Here is an 18,485-nt window from a genome sequence, read left to right as displayed (position 1 = left end):
AGAAGGGAGAGTCCTCCCCCGACTTGGGGTGGGATCTCGGCCACTACGGTGTAAGGGTATCTGCCCCCCATTCCCATCGTGTCCTCGGTGGTTTATCCTCCCCGCCCGCTAAACCCCGGGCTCCAGAGTCTCCGGCTACCGCCCTAACCACTGAGCCATCCTGCCCCTTCCCCTCTTCCTTGCAAGCCGACACCCAGGTGCACAATCTCCACTCCACTCAGCCCTCGTGACCCGGCCTGGCTGGAAATGCCGGCCACTTGGGGACCCCCTCATGCAGTTGAGTAGAGCAGGCGTGTAGGGCAGCAGAGAGCCAGGATGGATGCATGCATCTGGGAGCGGGAGCTGAGGGGACGGTGGGCGCAGAGGGGACGGGGAGACTGTGATGGGCTTCAGCTGCAATAAAGGGGGAGTTGTCCTCCTTGGGGGGGCCAAGCCGCAGCGGTGTTTCATGCTGCTGCCCCTGGTTCTGGGCTGCCCTTCTCAGGAGCCACAAGGCTTCATGGCCACCAAAGCACCATCTGGATTCTGGGCTTCGCTGGAGCCTGGCAAAACTGCAGGTGCTCTGAGTGTGCTGCTCCGGGCTCACCTTTCCGCCCTGGCGACGAGGGTGCTGTGGGATGGTGTATGTCTGTCCCCCTGCACCCAGCACCTGGAGAATTGCCCTGGGCCCATGGTAACCTCTGGGCTTGGGAACCAGCCTGCTGCCCCCCTCTTCCCAGTCAGCCCTGAATGCAGAGGGTGAAGCAAATGGAGGGTAGCCGGGAACGTGCACACCCCATGCATGCATCGCACAGCAAGCGGGGGGTAGGCGGGAACGCGCACACACACACACACACGTGCAGCAAAGCAAAGGTGACTGGAACGCACACGTGTAGTACACACACCTTGTGCGGCAAAGCAAAGGTGACTGGAATGCACCTGTAGTATGCACACACACACACACACACACACACGTTGTGCAGCAAAGCAAAGGTGACTGGAATGCACACTTGTAGTACACACACACACACATGTTGTGCAGCAAACCGAGGGTAGCCGGGAACGCACACGTGTAGTACACATACGCGCACACACACGTTGTGCAGCAAAGCGAGGGTAGCCGGGAATGCACACGTGTAGTACACACACACATTGTGCAGCATAGCGAGGGTAGCCGGGAATGCACACGTGTAGTACACACACATGTTGTGCAGCAAAGCGAGGGTAGCCGGGAACGCACACGTGTAGTACACACACACGTTGTGCAGCAAAGCGAGGGTAGCCGGGAATGCACACGTGTAGTACACACACACACGTTGTGCAGCAAAGCGAGGGTAGCCGGGAATGCACACGTGTAGTACACACACACGTTGTGCAGCAAAGCGAGGGTTGCCGGGAATGCACACGTGTAGTACACACACACGTTGTGCAGCAAAGCGAGGGTAGCCGGGAACGCACACGTGTAGTACACACACACGTTGTGCAGCAAAGCGAGGGTAGCCGGGAACGCACACGTGTAGTACACACACACGTTGTGCAGCAAAGCGAGGGTAGCCGGGAATGCACACGTGTAGTACACACACACGTTGTGCAGCAAAGCGAGGGTTGCCAGGAATGCACACGTGTAGTACACACACACGTTGTGCAGCAAAGCGAGGGTTGCCGGGAACGCACACGTGTAGTACACATACGCGCACACACACGTTGTGCAGCAAAGCGAGGGCGGTGGAAACACTCCCCCCCCCCCCCCCCGCAGCATTCTGTGCGGCTGCTGGACGCCCGAGCGGTCTCCGCAGCCCCGCGATGGCTCAGCGCTCCCGAGAGGGACAGGCTCGGCTGCCTCCCGCCCCTCCCTCTGCCAAGGGCGGGCTGGCGCCAGGGCTGGAGCTGCGGATGCGCCCAGCGTGCCAATCAGCCAGTGCTCCTGCTGGCGGGCGCAGGGGGAGGCTGCGTGGTATCCGAGCCGCGTCCATCCTTCCATCCATCAGTGTCCGGACGCCTTGAGGAATGATCTAAGATGGGGGGGGGGAAAGGGGCATTAATATTCCAGGCCATCCTCCCTTCCCTCCCCTCCCCAATCCACCGCCCCCGACTTCCTGTTTGGATTAGAACAGGTTGTTCATTCAAGTGTGCAGGCCCCTCCGCTCGCATACAAATGGGGTTGCGTCTGCAAGGCGGTTACTCACAACTGCGGCGGCAATGCAGCTCCATTCATCCGCAGCGCGGGCCGGGCCCGGCTCCGGGGGGAGACGAAGGGGGCATTGCAGAGCACCTGCTGGCCCGGGGCCCTTCTCTCCCCATTGCAACGGGACATACGGGCTTAGCACGTGTGGTACGCAGTGAGGGCTGGTGCTGTGGGGGTGGACTGGGAGCCCGGGCGCCTGGGTTCTGCATTGTGCTCACTCTGCCGCCCTGGGCGGGAGATCAAGGCTGCAGTGGCTGGTCGTTTTTGAGGGATCTGATGCGAAACTTTAGACCTGTTTTCCAGGGGCTCTGAATGCCAAAGTCCCTGGGAGCTGCGAACGCTCTGGCCAGAGGCGTCCCCACACTGGCTCTCCAGAAGTGGAGGCGGCCTCCCGTCTCTCTGCGCCTTGGCTTTCCCGTCTGGAAAAGGGGGCTCCCGTCCCTGCAGGGCTATGCTGGGCGTTTTTACGGAGGCCTCTTGAGGGCTTGGGGCGCAGAATATCCTTCTTACGGCAGCTGGGTCAGATTTTCGTGACCGTCATCCATCGCCGCTGCTGTTTTCCGGGGCAGACCCCGCAACCCAGACCGGGGCTCTGGTGAGCTCGAGTCAGTTCTCGGCTCCGTCGCCGACTCCCTGCACGGCCCTGGGCGGATCCCTTAATCTCCCTTGGTTGTGCCCTTGGTTCCCTGTCAATGATGTGGGGGTAACGAACAGCCGGGCTTGCCTTGTCCGCTTGTGAGCGCGCCAGGGCCCGGACTGGCCCTGATCTCGGCTGGTGCTTTTAAGCACGGCCACACTCGTCGTAGTAATAACGGACAGTCAGATGCACGCTGCCGTTGAAATGCCGCCCTGTCACGAAAGGGCCCGGAGCATCGCACGGAGATTTACTACCACTCACTGTCTCCTCTCTGAATGGATCCGCATTGGAAGGGGACACTGAGGCACAGAGCAGAGCAGTAACGTGCCTCAGAGCACATGGCAAGTCATGGGCAGGGTCGGGAAGAGAACCGGGGACTCCCGGAGGGCTGCTCCAGCTGCCGGACTGTGCTCCTAGAACTGGGGTCGTGACTCCCGTTCCCCACCCTCCTAACTGACTGAGGGCGCTCCCTCCCGTACCGATGCCCATACAAATAAGGGAGTTATGGATGCTTAAGGCAGTGTTGCCTAGAGTACTGGACTGGAGAGACATGGGTTCTATTCCCGTGACCTGCTAGATGACCTCGGGCAACTCGTTCTGCCTCTCTGTGCCTCAGTTTCTTCATCTGTAATATGGGGATAATGATCCCGACCTCCACTTTAATGTGCTTTGAGGTCCACTGCTGAAGACAGCTGGGTGGGGGGTTATGCCGGGTGGCTTCCAGGTAGGATTCTCTGCTAACGTCCAGCCCAATTGGCTCATGAAACGAGGAACAAAACGTGAGTGAGTTTTGATTTCCCCCATTTTTTCCAAGACCCCCCCCCCATCGCTCCGTGCTGCCCCTCCCCCCCCTCGCTGCAGCAGGGCACACGGCGGAGATTTCTGCCCCAGCAAAGCTGGAATCGTCTGTGCTCCTGGCAGGGGGTTGGTGCCGCGTGACTGGACGGCACAGCGGAGAGCAGGCTCGGCCCCTGGCTTGGCCAAGGGCTGGATCGTCACAGCGTCGCGGTTGGGTGCCGGAGGACTGCGCGGGTGGCGTCACCGGACAGCACGGCTGAGCGGCCCCTTTGACTCCCTGGCATCTGGCGTGGGAGTCGGTGCCAGGGAACATTGCTTCCCTCGGCAGCTCTGCAGGTTGGGGCCTGCCTTTAACCAGCGTGGGGTCAGCCCTGCCTATGGCCCTGAAGGGAGAGGGGAATTCAGTGCCGGCTTCTCTGCCCTGCGCGGGGCTTACGCCGTCTGCACTGACATTTAGCGCACAGGTCGGGCTGTTCACCTTAAAAGGGCTTCCCTTAGGTGGCCTGGGGAAAGTGGGATACCAGGACTTGAGTACGCAAGTCGGGGTTGAGCTGGGGATAGAACCCAGGAGTCCTGACTCCCCTGGCTCTCCTGACTAGACCACGCTGCCCTCCCAAGTCAGGGATAGAACCCAGGAGTCCTGACTCTCAGCCTCGGAAAGTGCTTTGGGATCCTCGGGCGAAGGAGGGAAATGTGACGATTCATTACACCGACGCTCTTGTGGCAAGTAGGGAGATGCACTGGCCGGGTCAGGAAAGCCGGAGGGAGGTCCCGCTGAGCCGGCTGCTCCTAGCCGGCGACCACACCCCTGCCGAAGGAGGGCACAGACTCGTCAGTGGACGGATTCCCCTGGATCGGAGGCCGGGCTGTTCTCCCATACAGCTGGTTAGGGAGCTGACGGTGCGTTTGGTGTCTTCACGGCTGGGAAGAGTCAAACCCATGGTCCTAGCTTCCTATTCCGGTGCGGGGCAGACGGGTGAGGTTCCGCCTCGGCCATCTCTTCCAAAGCCAGCTTGGTGCCTCCTGGCCATCCTGCAGACAAGCGGCTACGTGCCGCTTGGCGCAGGCATGGGCAGAGTCCGGACCTGCCGCTAGCCGTCTGCCCCGAGCCCTGCCAAGCCGCAGCGGCATCCCCTGGGCAGCCGCACCCGTTGTCAGCAAGGGGTAATTTTGCTACGGCCTGGGTGTGACCGTGTGCCAGGGCCTAGGAGCGAGCACAGTAAATGAAGGGGGAAGACAGCCCTGGGAGAGCTTCGGTCACAAGGCAGAGAAGACGGCTTCACAATAGGTGTCTGTGCTAGACGTGCCCTGCTGGGCCCAATCCCCCATGGCCCTGCACCACGGGCGGCCGTTTCCAGCCAGGCAAAAGGTTACCGCTCGGATCGGAGACCAGGGTTCTCCGGAATGGCTGCGCCAGGGCACTGGAGAATCAGTGCTATGATGGGCACCGGTGCAGTCCACCACTGGAAAACCCGCCACCCTCTTGGGGTCTCCACTTCCCCTTTTTGGAACCCACTAGGGAGAAGGAGCCGGTGGCCTGGTGGCTGCAGATTTCCTGGGAAACAGGAGGGGAGAGGGGAAGCAGTTATTAATGATTGGGGTGCTGGTGATGATGATGATGCATTGAAGTAGCCCCTAGGCACCGTGCCTAGCCCAGAACCCCCTGGTGCTAGGTGCTGGATGGACACAGCACAAAAGGCTGGTGCCCCTGTTCCCAGTTGGGGCCTGACGCTGAGATTTTTGGACGTAGGTTTGGCTCCTAAATCCTCAGGGAGGCTTCTAAATAAACGACCTGATTGTTGCAAAGGGCCGAGGGGCCCGCAAATCCCATAGAAGTCGCAGGGAATTGCAGGAGATGCGGGGGCAGGGGGCCTCTCTGCAGAACAGACCACGTCCCCAAGGGCTGGAATGTGAAATTAAGCGCTTAACGTTAGGATCCTCTGGTTAAAAGTCTTGGCCGTCGCTTCCAGGCACGGCCCCGATTCTGGCTGCACCTGGGGTCTGATTTCCAGGCGAGACCGGGCGTCCATGTTTTCCGGCTGAAGGCATCAGAAGCTGATGGGGGCCTGGGCACGTATAAGGTGTCTCAGTTTGGACCCCCCAAAATCATGGGCCGCTTTATAAAATACAGGCCAGAGGGTATCTAGCCTAAAAGGCGTTTAGGTTGCTAACTTCCAGTGAATGCAGTGGGTCTTTTCAACGCTCGTGAGGACGGACTAGGGCAGGGGTTCTCAACTCGGGGGTGGGGCTCTGACCCCCTTGCCGTTCCCGGATTGCCCGGTAGGCCCCGCTGGCTCCGTGGGAGGGGAGAACGTGGGCTGGGATCAACTTTCTTCTGACCCTTGGATTCTGGAATCCTTTCAAACCCCAATATAGGTCAGTCCTAAGAAGGCCTTGAAAAAGTCTCAGAATGACACTCGCTTGGGTGCGCGGCGGGGTTGATCCAGTATCTTTTACTCACGCAACCTGCCCCATTGACTTCAGTCGGCTTACTTCTCTGCATAAGGGCTGTGGTGTGTGGGTAAGAGCCGGCCGCGTGCGATCCGTCGCCAGGACTCCTGGGTTCTGTTCCTGGCTGGGGAGGAGAATGTCGTCCAGTCAGTAGAGCAACGTTGCGGGGAGCAGAGGAGAGAATAAGGACAGAGGTTCAATCTTCTTTGAGTCGCGCAGGGCTGAGGATTGGCGCACGTGGGAGTGGGGGGGGGGAGAGAGAGATGGGGGCTCGTGCCCATGGCGTTGGCGATCACCGATGAGAACAAAGTGTCAAACCCTCCGGGTCAAATAGGATTGCCCTGCTTTTATAGATGGGGAAACTGAGGCATGACACGATGAGGAAAGTGACTTGCCCAAGGTCACACAGCAAGGCAGTGACTTAGCTGGGAATAGACTCTACCTCTTCTGATATCCAGTGCGGTGCTGTAACGAAAGGTCATGCTTCCCCCCGTATGTCGCACGCTATATATAGTCACATATGTATAATAATATTTCATGCTGTTCCTCAATAACATAGGACTGGGGGGGGATTCCTTGGGACTATGAGACCAGGCCCCTGTTATCTCACGGCAGCCCTGTCATATCCTCCTGTTCATACACTGATCGAGCTCCATCTTAATCCAGGTCATTTGCCCCACTCCTGTTGGGAAGCTCTCCCTCCTTGGACGGTCATTCATACATTTCTGATAGTGCCGCCTAAGGGTCTGTCTGCCTTGCATGCTAAGCCCAGCTCTGACTCAGGTCTGAGCCCAACCCCTCCTACCGTCCACACACAAATCAGTCTGACTTGGGTCAGCAAGCACTCAGGATCCGGATCCTAGGACCCTGCTAGAGGGGTAGGTCAGAGCCCAAGTCTTGCAGAGACTCGGGTCTAAGCCCTGTCAGTTTGCTGTGTGGACGCAACTCAAGCCACGGACCTGAGTCAAAAGGTCTGCACAGGGCCATGTGGACATGTTAGCATGGTTGTGAGATCCAGGATTACAAAGCAGCGTGGACGCATTAGCACGGCTGAGAGATCCAGGGTTACAGTGCAGCGTGGACGCATTAGCACGGCTGAGAGATCCAGGGTTACGGTGCAGCGTGGACGCATTAGCACGGCTGAGAGATCCAGGGTTACAATGCAGCGTGGATGCATTAGCACGGCTGAGAGATCCAGGGTTACAGTGCAGCGTGGACGCATTAGCACGGCTGAGAGATCCAGGGTTACAGTGCAGCGTGGACGCATTAGCACGGCTGAGAGATCCGGGGTTACAGTGCAGCGTGGACGCATTAGCACGGCTGAGAGATCCAGGGTTACAGTGCAGCGTGGACGCATTAGCACGGCTGAGAGATCCAGGGTTACAGTGCAGCGTGGACGCATTAGCACGGCTGAGAGATCCAGGTTACAGTGCAGCGTGGACGCATTAGCACGGCTGAGAGATCCAGGGTTACAGTGCAGCGTGGACGCATTAGCACGGCTGAGAGATCCAGGGTTACAGTGCAGCGTGGACGCATTAGCACGGCTGAGAGATCCAGGTTACAATGCAGTGTGGACGCATTAGCACGGCTGAGAGATCCAGGGTTACAGTGCAGTGTGGACGCATTAGCACGGCTGAGAGATCCAGGTTACAGTGCAGCGTGGACGTATTAGCACGGCTGAGAGATCCAGGGTTACAATGCAGCGTGGACGCATTAGCACGGCTGAGAGATCCAGGGTTACGGTGCAGCGTGGACGCATTAGCACGGCTGAGAGATCCAGGGTTACAATGCAGCGTGGACGCATTAGCACGGCTGAGAGATCCAGGGTTACGGTGCAGCGTGGACGCTCAAGGTGTGGGACTTTGAAATACAGAGCTTGGTTTACAGTGCAGAGTAGACATTCTCTGAAGGGCTCAGCTGTGATCAAGGCCCCGTTTTACTTACACACACCCAGCTCACAATCTCAATAAACAAAGAGCAGGAGGGGAAACTGAGGCACGGAGCGGTGATGGGACTTGCTGACGGTCCCCCAGCAGGTCAGTGGCAGAGCTGGGAACAGACCGCCAGCCTGGTGGCACCCATTCTTGTGTCGCAGCTACAAGATGAGTCGGCTTCTCTCTGTTTTGTGCCATGTCTGGACGCGCGGGGATGTTGTTGCTTATGATCTGTCTTGCGGTAGCTCCTTGGCGCCCCAAGCAGGGACCCAGAACCCCCTGGTGTTAGATGCTGTACAAACAAGGAGAGTTAGGCACCTCAGTACCTTTGAGGATCGGGGCCTCAGTTCCCTACGTGTAACCTGGGGGATGATACTCCTATCCCTGAGCATAAACTCAGTAAAGATTGTAAGGGGCTTAGACACTGTGGTAATGGGGGCCATGCAGGTGCCGTAGGGAGCGGTTGAATTGCCTGATTCTCCCTCGCATGGCAGATTGTGCTGTGAAACTGATCCCGACGGCCCCTGCCCCTACCGTCTAGCCGGTCCTACTGCTTCCCAACCAAACGATATGTATAAACCGACCCTAAAGCAATCCCGCCTCCCGCCCCCCTCCAGCCAGGTTTATAAAGATTTAATCTCCCTCATTTGCTGGGAGTGTCAGATCAAAAGCCCGAGGCAGGGCCCACCTCCGCAGAGGGGCTGGGACAAGAGGATAAACACTCTTGATTTGATGTCAAATTATTGAACCGAGCAGGGTCGTCTGTGTGTGTCACTCGCCCTACGCACGGGCTGGGACCGCGTCACCGCCGCGTCAGCAGAGTTGCCATGGCGAAGGAACACAAAGGCTCGGCTGTGGTGTGTGTCTGGGAGTTGGCGGGGGTGTTGTGTCATTCAGCAGACGGGAGCTGTTTGCCACCCGCCTCGCCGTGGGGAAGCGCAGGGGGTTGTGGGAAACTGGCTGAGCCGTGGCCGGCCTTTCGCTACCAAACCGAGCTGTGTAGACGCGTCCCCTGATTGGCGTTCTCGGCTCGGTGGTTGATTCTCCTGAGGTGGGCTGGCACCGCTCTCTGGCACTTTTAAAGTGCCCATCCTTGCAGTACCCGGGCGCCGGTCCGGTTTCCTCTTGCATCTTTCCTCTGCCTGCCCCTGATTATTAGCTGTATTGGAGTAGCTCCTGGGAGTTCCAGTTGTGCTAGGCGCTGTCCAGACACAGACTACGATGACAGTCCCTGCCCCAGAGGGCCACAATCCAAGGATAAGACACAGGCCAACAGGTGGATTCAGACTGGGGCGAAGGGCCTCAACTCCCAGTCTGCCTGACGGTTGCCATGGTTTTTTTCTAGTCCCCCCCCAGCAGTGCAGAGCTGGAAGAGGGGATTGGAAATCCCTTGCTTCCTCTCCACCTGCGGGATGTGACAGTATTACCGTTCGTAGCTGGAAATATCGACGTGACGGTAGCGCCCAAGTCGGGCTCGGGGCCCTGTTGTGTCGGGCGCTGCACACACGCGACCGTGTTCCCGGGCAGGCGGGGATGATTCCGGCTGGAAAGTGAAAATGTGACTCGCTCGTTCCGCAGTCTCCGCTTTGTATTTCTCCGGCCGTCGCAGCGTGGGGATGGCTGGTTTGTATGGCGCATGGGGAACACCCCCTGGAAATGCAGTTCGCTTGCCGGGGCTGTCTGCCTTCCTCCAGGAGGGGGATGCTGCTGTGGCTGGACAGGGATGCCAGAGAACTGGGGGGTTCTCTCCCCCACTGACCTAGAGCAGTGTGCCTCAGTTTCCCCGCGCCTGTGGGATTGGGTTAATGATACTGATCTACCTTAGATTGTGAGCTCTTTGGGGCAGGCGCCTTCTTTTTGTTCTGTGTTTGTACAGCTCCTAGCACCATGGGGGCCTGGTCCATGCCTGGAGTGGCGAGACACTACTGTAATTTATCTAGTAGCAATAAAGATGTACCGCTCCTAGCACATTGGCTTCATGGTTTGTGATTGGGGCGCCTAGATGCTATGACCATGCCCATAAATAACACAGTATCTCATAGTGGGGGGCAGTGTGTGTGTGGGTGAAACTTAACTCATTAATGTTCAGAAGGTGCTTTGAGATCCTCACGGGGAAGGGCCAGCGGTCAGCGATTTTCTCTCTCTTTCCTTCTGTAGCTTCTTCCCCCTCCTGCCTTTCGCAGCAGCGCTCATGTGCCAGCTCTCTTCAGCGCTGTCCTGCACCTCCCGCTTCCACCCTCCAGCCTCCCCGCCCCGCTCACAACAGCTGCTGTTTGGCTCTGTCTATATTTAGCCCTATGTGTTGATCTGTCCCCCCCCTCGGTGTCGTTACAATAAACCCACAGAAAGGGGATAATTTCCTGGAAAAACCCCTTGCTGCAGGAGAGGTGGGAGTAGCCGGCGCTGCCATGTGCCCCGCTAACGAACACACACGAACACCCGAACACACACAAATGCACACACAAACACACACGAATGCACACACAAACACACACATGAACGCACGCACACACGCACGCACACACACACACACGAACACACACACACAAGAACACACACCCTGGGACTGTGCGGGTTAATGACAGCGCACATGGTTTTACGACAGACGGGGAGACAATCAGAGGAGTGAGCGACTGAGTCACCGCGGCTCTCGACTCATTCACAGCTTGCCAAAGCCCCGGCGCCTGGCGCAGCCATGCCCACAGGGCCTACGGCGCGCAAGGGGCTGCACGGTGGGTTATGGTGCCCTGGGCGATGACAGGAGCGTCCTGCTGGGCAGCGAGGCTGGGGGAGCTGGACCCTGGATCTGCCGAGCCCCAAGGGTCGTAGGGGGATGGGGAATATCCCTCGTCTCCTACCCTGGGCTCTGGCTATGCCGCCCGCGCTGGGAGCTGCCTCCCAGACTCAGATCTCTGCCTTGGCTCTTGGATCCAGGAAGCGGCTTTGCACAGCCGGTCCGGGTCCCAGTAGAAGTGACTCTGTGAGGATCAGGTCTGGAGCGCTGGCCGCTTCCTGCTAGCAAGGGTCTCCCTCAGATCCCACAGCGCACGTTGGCCCGCGCGGGCGGAGTGAAGGGCTGGCCGAGAGGGGAGAAGGCGCCTCCCCAATGCCCACGCATCGTGTCCAGGGAGTGAGAGCTCACCTCATTCTGGTGGGTGTGCAGCCATGGCCCCCTTGCAGGGTCTCTGCCAGGAGTGAGGGGGCCGACGGGGATAACGCTGGACATAGCCAGCTCGATCTACTGCTTGTTTAACCCTGATCCAGCCCAGCCCCCAGGTTAGCCAGCGTGTGACACTCCGAGACGGGCTGGCTGGAAGCTCTGGGGCTCCATTAACTAGGGGGCAGTGCCAGGCCAGGGGCAGACAGAGGGAGGGTGGGAATGGGAAATGCAGGAGATTCCATGACCTGGATGGATTTGACTTGGCCCCGTTCTCTAAAGCACCCCGGGATGCTGGGCCCACCGGGGCACCCCGGCTGTTCTCGGGACGCTGGGCCCAATGGGGCACCCCGGACGTTCCCGGGACGCCAGGGCACCATGGCTGTTCCCGGGATGCTGGGCCCAATGGGGCACCCTGGCCGTTCCCAGGACGCCAGGCCCACCGGGGCACCCAGGCCGTTCCCGGGACGCTGGGCCCACCGGGGCACCCCGGCCGTTCCTGGGACACTGGGCCCAATGGGGCACCCCGGACGTTCCCGGGATGCCAGGGCACCGTGGCTGTTCCCAGGACGCTGGGCCCAATGGGGCACCCTGGCCGTTCCCAGGACGCCAGGCCCACCGGGGCACCCGGACCGTTCCTGGGACGCTGGGCCCACTGGGGCATCATGGCCGGTCCCGGGACGCCGGGCCCACCAGGGCACCCCGGCTGTTCCTGGGGCGCTGGGCCCAGTGGGCCCCCAGCTGCTCCCTGCCCCCGTGCCCAGCGAGCCAGCAGGAGAGCGGAAGGGGAACTCTCCGTTGCTTTTAGCTGAGAGGGGGAGTCCTCCCGCCCTCGAGCTCTGCCCTCCCCGCTGGCTGGTCCCTGGCGGGGGCTGATTGCCAAGGCCTGTCTCTGTTTGCTCCCCAGCGGTAGACGTGAAGCCGGTGCTGCCCGTGGCCATGCAGAACTCCTGCGGCGGTGGCGGCAGCGGCGGCAGCAGCCCGGTGGACCTGCGGACAGACGCCCGGGGCAGCGGGCCCAGCGTGGACCCGGCGGTGCGGGAGCAGCAGCTGCAGCAGGAGCTGCTGGTCCTGAAGCAGCAGCAGCAGTTGCAGAAGCAACTGCTCTTCGCCGAGTTCCAGAAGCAGCACGAGCACTTGACGCGGCAGCACGAGGTCCAGCTGCAGAAGCACCTCAAGGTGAGATGCCCCGTGGGGCTGCCACCGCCGCGCTCCCTGGAGGGCATCGCAGAGCCCTGCCCCGCTCCCCCTGCGAGCAGGGCTTTCCCTATAGCCCCTCAGGCTGAGACCTTGGCCTAGCTAAGCAGGCTGGAGCCTGGCTGGTACCGGGAGGGGAGACCCGCAAGGTCAGTCGAACCAGCCCTGCACCTGGGGTCCGCTGCTCTAGTGACTTGGCAGGGGAGGGGCTGCTCTTCCTCCAGCGCTGGGGCTGGCCTAGTAGAGGGGTGCCAGCTCCTGCCCAGCCTATCCTGAGTTGGGGGGGCGGGGCAGAGTGTCTCATGATATTGGGTGCTCTTCTGAAAGCCCCAGCTCCTGGAGTCAGGTGAGGACTGAGAATCGTGGCTTTCATTTAAAAATACAAACGGTTCTTGCCCCACCCCGGGTTGCGGAGAGAGGCCGGGAGACCCAACTCTGAAAGGCTCCAAAAGTGGAAAGGGAATAAAAAAAGAAACACCCCCCCCTACTATCTTTATGAAATCTCATCATTTGAAGCGGGCGGGGGGGGAGACTTCTGGGTGAGCTTTGAAGGCCTGGGGTTGGCCAGGCTGCTGCTACCACGTCACGAGGGGGCTCTGGCTTTCAGCTGAGCCCCAGAGCCAAAGGGGCTCTGATCATTGAAATCCCCTGGCCCTTTTCATGAGGACCCTGGCGTCCTGCCGCATTCTGATTGGGGGGAGGGGGGTTGACTACACTTCGCCAGCCCAAGATTCCTCTCTTGCTTTAGCTGCGGGCCGTGTTCCTCCTCATTTCCCACCCGAACCTGCTGTTGAGCTGCTAGCACAGAGTGGCGGCCCCATTCCACCCCAGAAGTGGCTGCATTGCAGTAGTGGGCAGAGGTTGCATTCCCGTGGGAGACCTTTGGAGGCGTCCAGAGGCGCTAAATAAATCAGCCACTAATTATTATTATTCGTATCACCATGGCACCTAGGAGGCCTAGTCATGGCCCAGGACCCCAGTGTGCTAGGCGCTGTACAAACACAGCGCAATAACCACAGTAATGCACAATTGTCCTTCCTTTCCCCTCCCACCCTGCGTAAAGGAGGGAGCTCTCCCCTGTGGAGTACTGCAAGCTTCTATAGCCCCTTTCATCCTGAAGGATCCCGGATCACGCCCTTGAGATGCGGCCACCTCTGGGGCGGTATCTCACCTGCACATAGCGTGGCAATGCCCGGGGAAGGGGCAAGAGAATTTGAGACAAGGGCAACCCCCTGCTGCTCCCCACAGGAGCTGGCTTTGCCGAGGTCTCGTTCAGAGGGCCCGCACGCTGCACGGGGTGGAACATACTGCAGCGGGCTGAGTCGTCGGGGCCGGCCCGTGGACTTTAGGTGCAGGGGGCCTGATTCTCTGCTCGTTCACCCACTGAAGCCAACACAGCTGCACTGTGGGTAGGAGAGGAGTGTCCCGGTTTCAGACCGGAGGCTGAGAACCCAAAGCCCCTCCGCCCCCCCGGCCTGTCATAGCCACGGAAGGCAAGGGATGCAGGTGCAAATTTTCCCAGCATCCCTTGCTGGCTCCCTGCCTTGCCTAGGGCTCCGATGTCTCCCAGCCGTCCCCTATTCCATCTCATTGCCCCTTTGAAGCTCCCCCCTGCCCCCCGATGCTGGTGGTGCAGGCCTGGCTCTCGAAGGATGTGCGGGGGCTTCCATGCACGCTGCCCCAGTGGGGGCCTCTTTGCCAGCTCCTAGCCGGGCTGCTCTGAGCAGCTCCCTCTCCTCAAGGAGCCCGTGCGAGAGCCGGCCAGGTCCTGGGTTTAATCCCGGCTTAGCCGCTTGCTCGCTGCCTGACCCCAGGCGAGTGGCTTGATGCCTCCTTGCCCCACCTCAGGTGCCCCCCGGCCTGCTGGAGGGGGCCTCTGAGCTGAAACAAGCCCCACTGCACCAGCCACCAGAGGGCCTTCTGGGAAGCCAGCCGGCTCTCCCCTCCGTGCCAGCCCTGCGCCAAGGGCTGGAGCTGGGGAGTCGCGCTCCGGCAGCCTGGGCTGCGACCGGGCCCCGCAGGCAGGGGGCGTGTGCTTTTCAGGGGGCCCCTCCATGCAAACCTGGGTCCCTCAAACGAGGGTCTCCTCTGCCACCTGGGTTCACCCTCCCTCCCCCGCTCACCTGTCCCCCCCCATTCACACCTGGTGTCCCCTCCCCTCCTGAGTCCCCTCTCCGGCTCTCACTTGGTTTCCCCCCTGCCTCGTCTCTCCCCCCCCCCGCCCCGCTCTTACCCCCCCGCCGGTTTCTGCCCCCTCTGCCCGCTAACCCCGTCCCCCTCTGCCTGGCAGCAGCAGCAGGAGATGCTGGCAGCAAAGCGGCAGCAGGAGCTGGAGCATCAACGCAAGCAGGAGCAGCTGCGGCAGGAGGAGCTGGAGAAGCAGCGGCTGGAGCAGCAGCTCCTCATCCTCCGGAACAAGGAGAAGAGCAAAGAAAGTAAGAGCCCGGCGGGGGGGGGGCCCTGCGGAGCCTGGGCCCAGCTGGGGCAAAGCCTGGCCCGGGGGCCTAGGGGACTGAAAGCCTCATGGGCTGGTTGGGCTCGGCCCGGGGAGAGCGCAGATCCCAGCCATGCGCCGTCTGGCGAGGCGGAGCGGTGCATGCTGGGAGTGTGGCTCAAGAGAGAGCAGTGCATGCTGGGGGACGTTGTCTCCAGGGGGCCGTAGGGACACAGGGTAGAACTTTGCAGGGGGCATGTGGCCCACGGCAGGGGCCCACTTTGCATGTGACCCGGAACCAGAACTGCGCCAGGGACCACGGAGGAGGCCCAAGCCCCTGAGACTCGTGTCGGGTCTGGTCTGAGCTTTCGGTCCTGAATAAAAGACCCAAACCCCTTGTCTGCCAGTCTTGGTGCGGGCCTGTTGGTGGCATTGGTGCCGCCCCGCTCAGCGCCCAAGTCCAGAGGTCACCCGGCCCGGGACGCATGAGCCCGTAGGGCTCGGGGGATCCTTCTCCCCAGCCGTGCTCTCGGTCGCGTGGTTGGCCTGTGCCTCCCCCGTGGACCGTGTCCCTTCTGTCTGCAGGTGCGATCGCCAGCACGGAAGTGAAGCTAAAACTCCAGGAGTTCCTACTCAGCAAATCAAAAGAGCTGACCGCAGGTGGCTTCAACCATTCCCTCCCACAGCACCCCAAATGCTGGTAGGTTGGCCGGCGGGCCCGGCGGAGCAGGGGAGGGCCGGGTGAACTGGCTGGGGCCTCTCTTAGAAGACTGAGATCCCGGACTCCTGGGTTCTGCGCTCTGCCCTGGGCGGGAGTGTGGTGTAGTGGTTAGAGCTGGGCGTCAGGACTCCGGGGTTCTCTCCTGTGCTGTGGTCTGGTGGGCCACGCAAGCCCGGGTTCGCAGGCCCTGTAGCTGCTAAGCCACACGCTCCCCCCGCCCTTGTTTCCTGCGGCGTGTCTTTGTCGGAGCCCTGGGGTGGGTAATGGGGCATGTACAGCGTAACATCCCAATGGGGAGTCTAAGGGTGGCGTGTGGATGCGCCAGGCTTCCCCAGGAGGCCAGGGCATCACTGAGGGACGTGAGCGGTTAACACGAATCCAGTCAAACCAAAACGGCCCCGTTCTGGGTCCCGCGGAGGGACCCCGTCCGGCCCCGAGGCTGGGAGGTGGCTGTGACGTCTCTCTTCGCCTCTGGCTTTAAAAAGGGGCTGGCACGCGTGGCGGCTAATTGCATCGCAGTGACCTACTCCACTTCCTGAGTCCAGGGATGCTTAGGGGATAAATCCACTTAGCCGGCTAAAAACAGGTCCCTGATTGGCCATCCCCCTCCCCCGCACTTCCTTCCTGCTTACCAGTAACATTTTGTGTTTTCACTAGGGTCCTCACACCCTGGCCCAGTATTGCCCAGGGACCTTCGGGATCCCACAGAGATTGTTAACCCCCCCCCACTTTTCTCCTGATCCTCTCCCGAGCTCTGCCACCCCGTCACAGCCCAATTGTCCCCCTGGTTAGAACGTGGTTGGGTCTTCGAGCGGAGCCGGGACCGGGCTGGGTTTGAATTGTGTCCCTGTCCCACCCTTGGCTGGAGAGAGCGCGGTCTGTCTAGACGCTGGGGCCCCCCTGCTCGGCCTAAGGATATAGAGCCCAGGGGAGACATGCCTCAGTCCCATCCAGGCAGGGGGGAGGGATAGCTCAGTGGTTTGAGCATTGGCCTGCTAAACCCGGGGTTGTGAGTTCAATCCTTGAGGGGGCCACTTAGGGATCTGGGGCAAAATCAGTACTTGGTCCTGCTAGTGAAGGCAGGGGGCTGGACTCAATGACCTTTCAGGGTCCCTTCCAGCTCTATGAAATAGGTCTATCTCTCTCTCTATATATATATTTTTTCTCAGCCCCGGGGAGGGGGTCGGGTTGTCACTTAGGTCCCCCACTAGGGTTGATGGGGCCTGAGTTCCGCTGTGTGTCACCTGGAGGGCATTCCCGGCTCGGCGGAGAGAGCGGGGTCATGGGTAGGCTCAAATAAACCCGTCTCCCTGCATGGGTAGGACGGACAGAGGCTGGATCAGAGAGAGTTTGCACTCGGGCTGGGGCGCGGGGCTGCCTGTCTTTCTCTGGCCAGTTGGGTGCACAGGTACCAGCCAAAGGGGTGGGTCTCTAACAGCTTTGCTTCTCGGCCTGTCTCCGCAGGGGAGCCCATCATACCTCGTTGGACCAGAGTTCCCCTCCCCAGACAGGCAGCCCGGGAACACCGCCCTCCTACAAACTACCCCTACTCGGCACATACGACAGCAGAGACGACTTTCCGCTCCGGAAAACCGGTCAGTGCCGCTGGAGGGGAAGGGAAACGTACACTCTGCCTCGGTGGGGCTGGCTGGCTGGATCGGGGGAACGGGCGCGGCTTTGCCTCCGGGCCACGGGTTCGAATCCAACCCAGGGCGGTAGCCGACTGCAGCACGTTGCCACCTGCTGGCTGTTTGGGAGTCTGAGTGAAATGAGCTGGGCGGATCTCAGGACAGTTCCCACTGGGCCAGTGTCACAAAAATGACCATCATAATTGGCCCCCTTGTCAGAAGAGAGGTCAAGGTCTGAACTAAGCCATGGAGACTGATGCCCTCGGAGGGAGGTGGGGAGGGTCTGTGCTTGTAGCTAGCACAGCTTCATCCTAGCCTGTGGAGGGCTGTAATTATCAATATAGGACCTAATATTCACGAGAGCCCAGTTCTCATTTAGGCACCAGAATCGGAGGCCAAATTTTCATCAGAGTCCAGCAGGCGGGGTGCACCTTGGGAGCTGAGCTCGTCTGGAAATCTGGCCCTGGCAAACCTGGCCCTGAGCTCTTTGCAAAGCCCTTAGGGTAGGACGCTAAGTGCTTTACGGACCAGACCCCGGCCCCAGAGACCCACCAAACAGCCATCAGAGGGCAGCGATTGGTGCTCACTACTGCCCCAGGCTGGATTTGACCCGCCCGCCCAGAGGCAAAGTCGCTTGCATGCCCCAATCCAGTCCAAACAGCTGGTGTCTAGAAGGGGCTGGCCCGCTGTTGTGGATGGAGAAGGCCCCTGAGGACTGGGGGGCGCAACGGACACCCCGGGGTCCTGCTGGGGAAAGGGTCAGTGTGACGGGCGGAGGGGGAGGAAGGATATTCCAGGCTCTGGCAGGAATGTGGGATGGGGGGGAGGCGAGCTGCTGTCATCTCAGCCACAGCCCCTCTAGCTTGTAGCCACAGGGGCAGGGCAGTGGCCCGGAGCTGCCAGCGGGGGGCTGGGAGGCAGTGGGAGGCGGGCCTGGGGCAGCGAGTCCGGGTGAGCCCCCTTCATGGTGCTTTTCCTTTCCCCTTCCAGCCTCGGAACCCAACTTAAAAGTGCGCTCGCGGTTAAAACAGAAGGTGGCCGAGCGCAGGAGCAGCCCCTTGTTGCGGAGGAAAGACGGGACCGTCATCAGCACGTTCAAAAAGAGAGCCATCGAGATCACGGGTGAGCGAGGCCTGTGGGACCGACTCGCGGGGGCTGCCCGTCGGCACGCGGGATCCCCTTGATCATTCAGCACGGGGCTTTGATTGTGATTAAACGGAAGTTGTGTCTGGTGTGGTCTAGAGAGGGGAGAGGGGACGGCGTTGAGCGGTGGCTTGAGCACCTGGCTGGGAGCCCAGACTCTTGGGTTCTAACCCCAGCCGTGCCACTGATTTACTCTAGCGGTGAGTCACTTCCCCTCTCCA

General features: G+C 60.5%; 1 protein-coding gene across 9 annotated transcripts in view; it reads left to right on the top strand.

Moving 5' to 3' along the window:
- The window catches only part of HDAC5 (histone deacetylase 5), a 101,070-nt gene that overhangs the window by 51,088 nt on the left and 31,497 nt on the right, over positions 1-18,485 (top strand). For 8 of the 9 annotated variants that reach the window (XR_010594757.1, XR_010594756.1, XM_042857123.2 and 5 more), the window contains 5 exons: positions 12,049-12,320; positions 14,629-14,773; positions 15,358-15,472; positions 16,958-17,088; positions 18,112-18,243. Coding sequence is in view for 7 of the 9 variants with exons in the window: in XM_008162650.4 (XP_008160872.1) it covers positions 12,049-12,320; positions 14,629-14,773; positions 15,358-15,472; positions 16,958-17,088; positions 18,112-18,243 (795 nt within the window). In the remaining 2 variants the exon portion in view is untranslated. The remainder of the gene's footprint in view (positions 1-12,048; positions 12,321-14,628; positions 14,774-15,357; positions 15,473-16,957; positions 17,089-18,111; positions 18,244-18,485) is intronic. The other variant, XM_008162648.4, reaches the window with a different exon arrangement.

The sequence above is a fragment of the Chrysemys picta genome, chromosome 24 (assembly GCF_011386835.1).
Source record: "Chrysemys picta bellii isolate R12L10 chromosome 24, ASM1138683v2, whole genome shotgun sequence".
NCBI classification, from domain to species: domain Eukaryota; kingdom Metazoa; phylum Chordata; order Testudines; family Emydidae; genus Chrysemys; species Chrysemys picta.
This window is presented reverse-complemented; position numbering and strand designations above follow the sequence as displayed.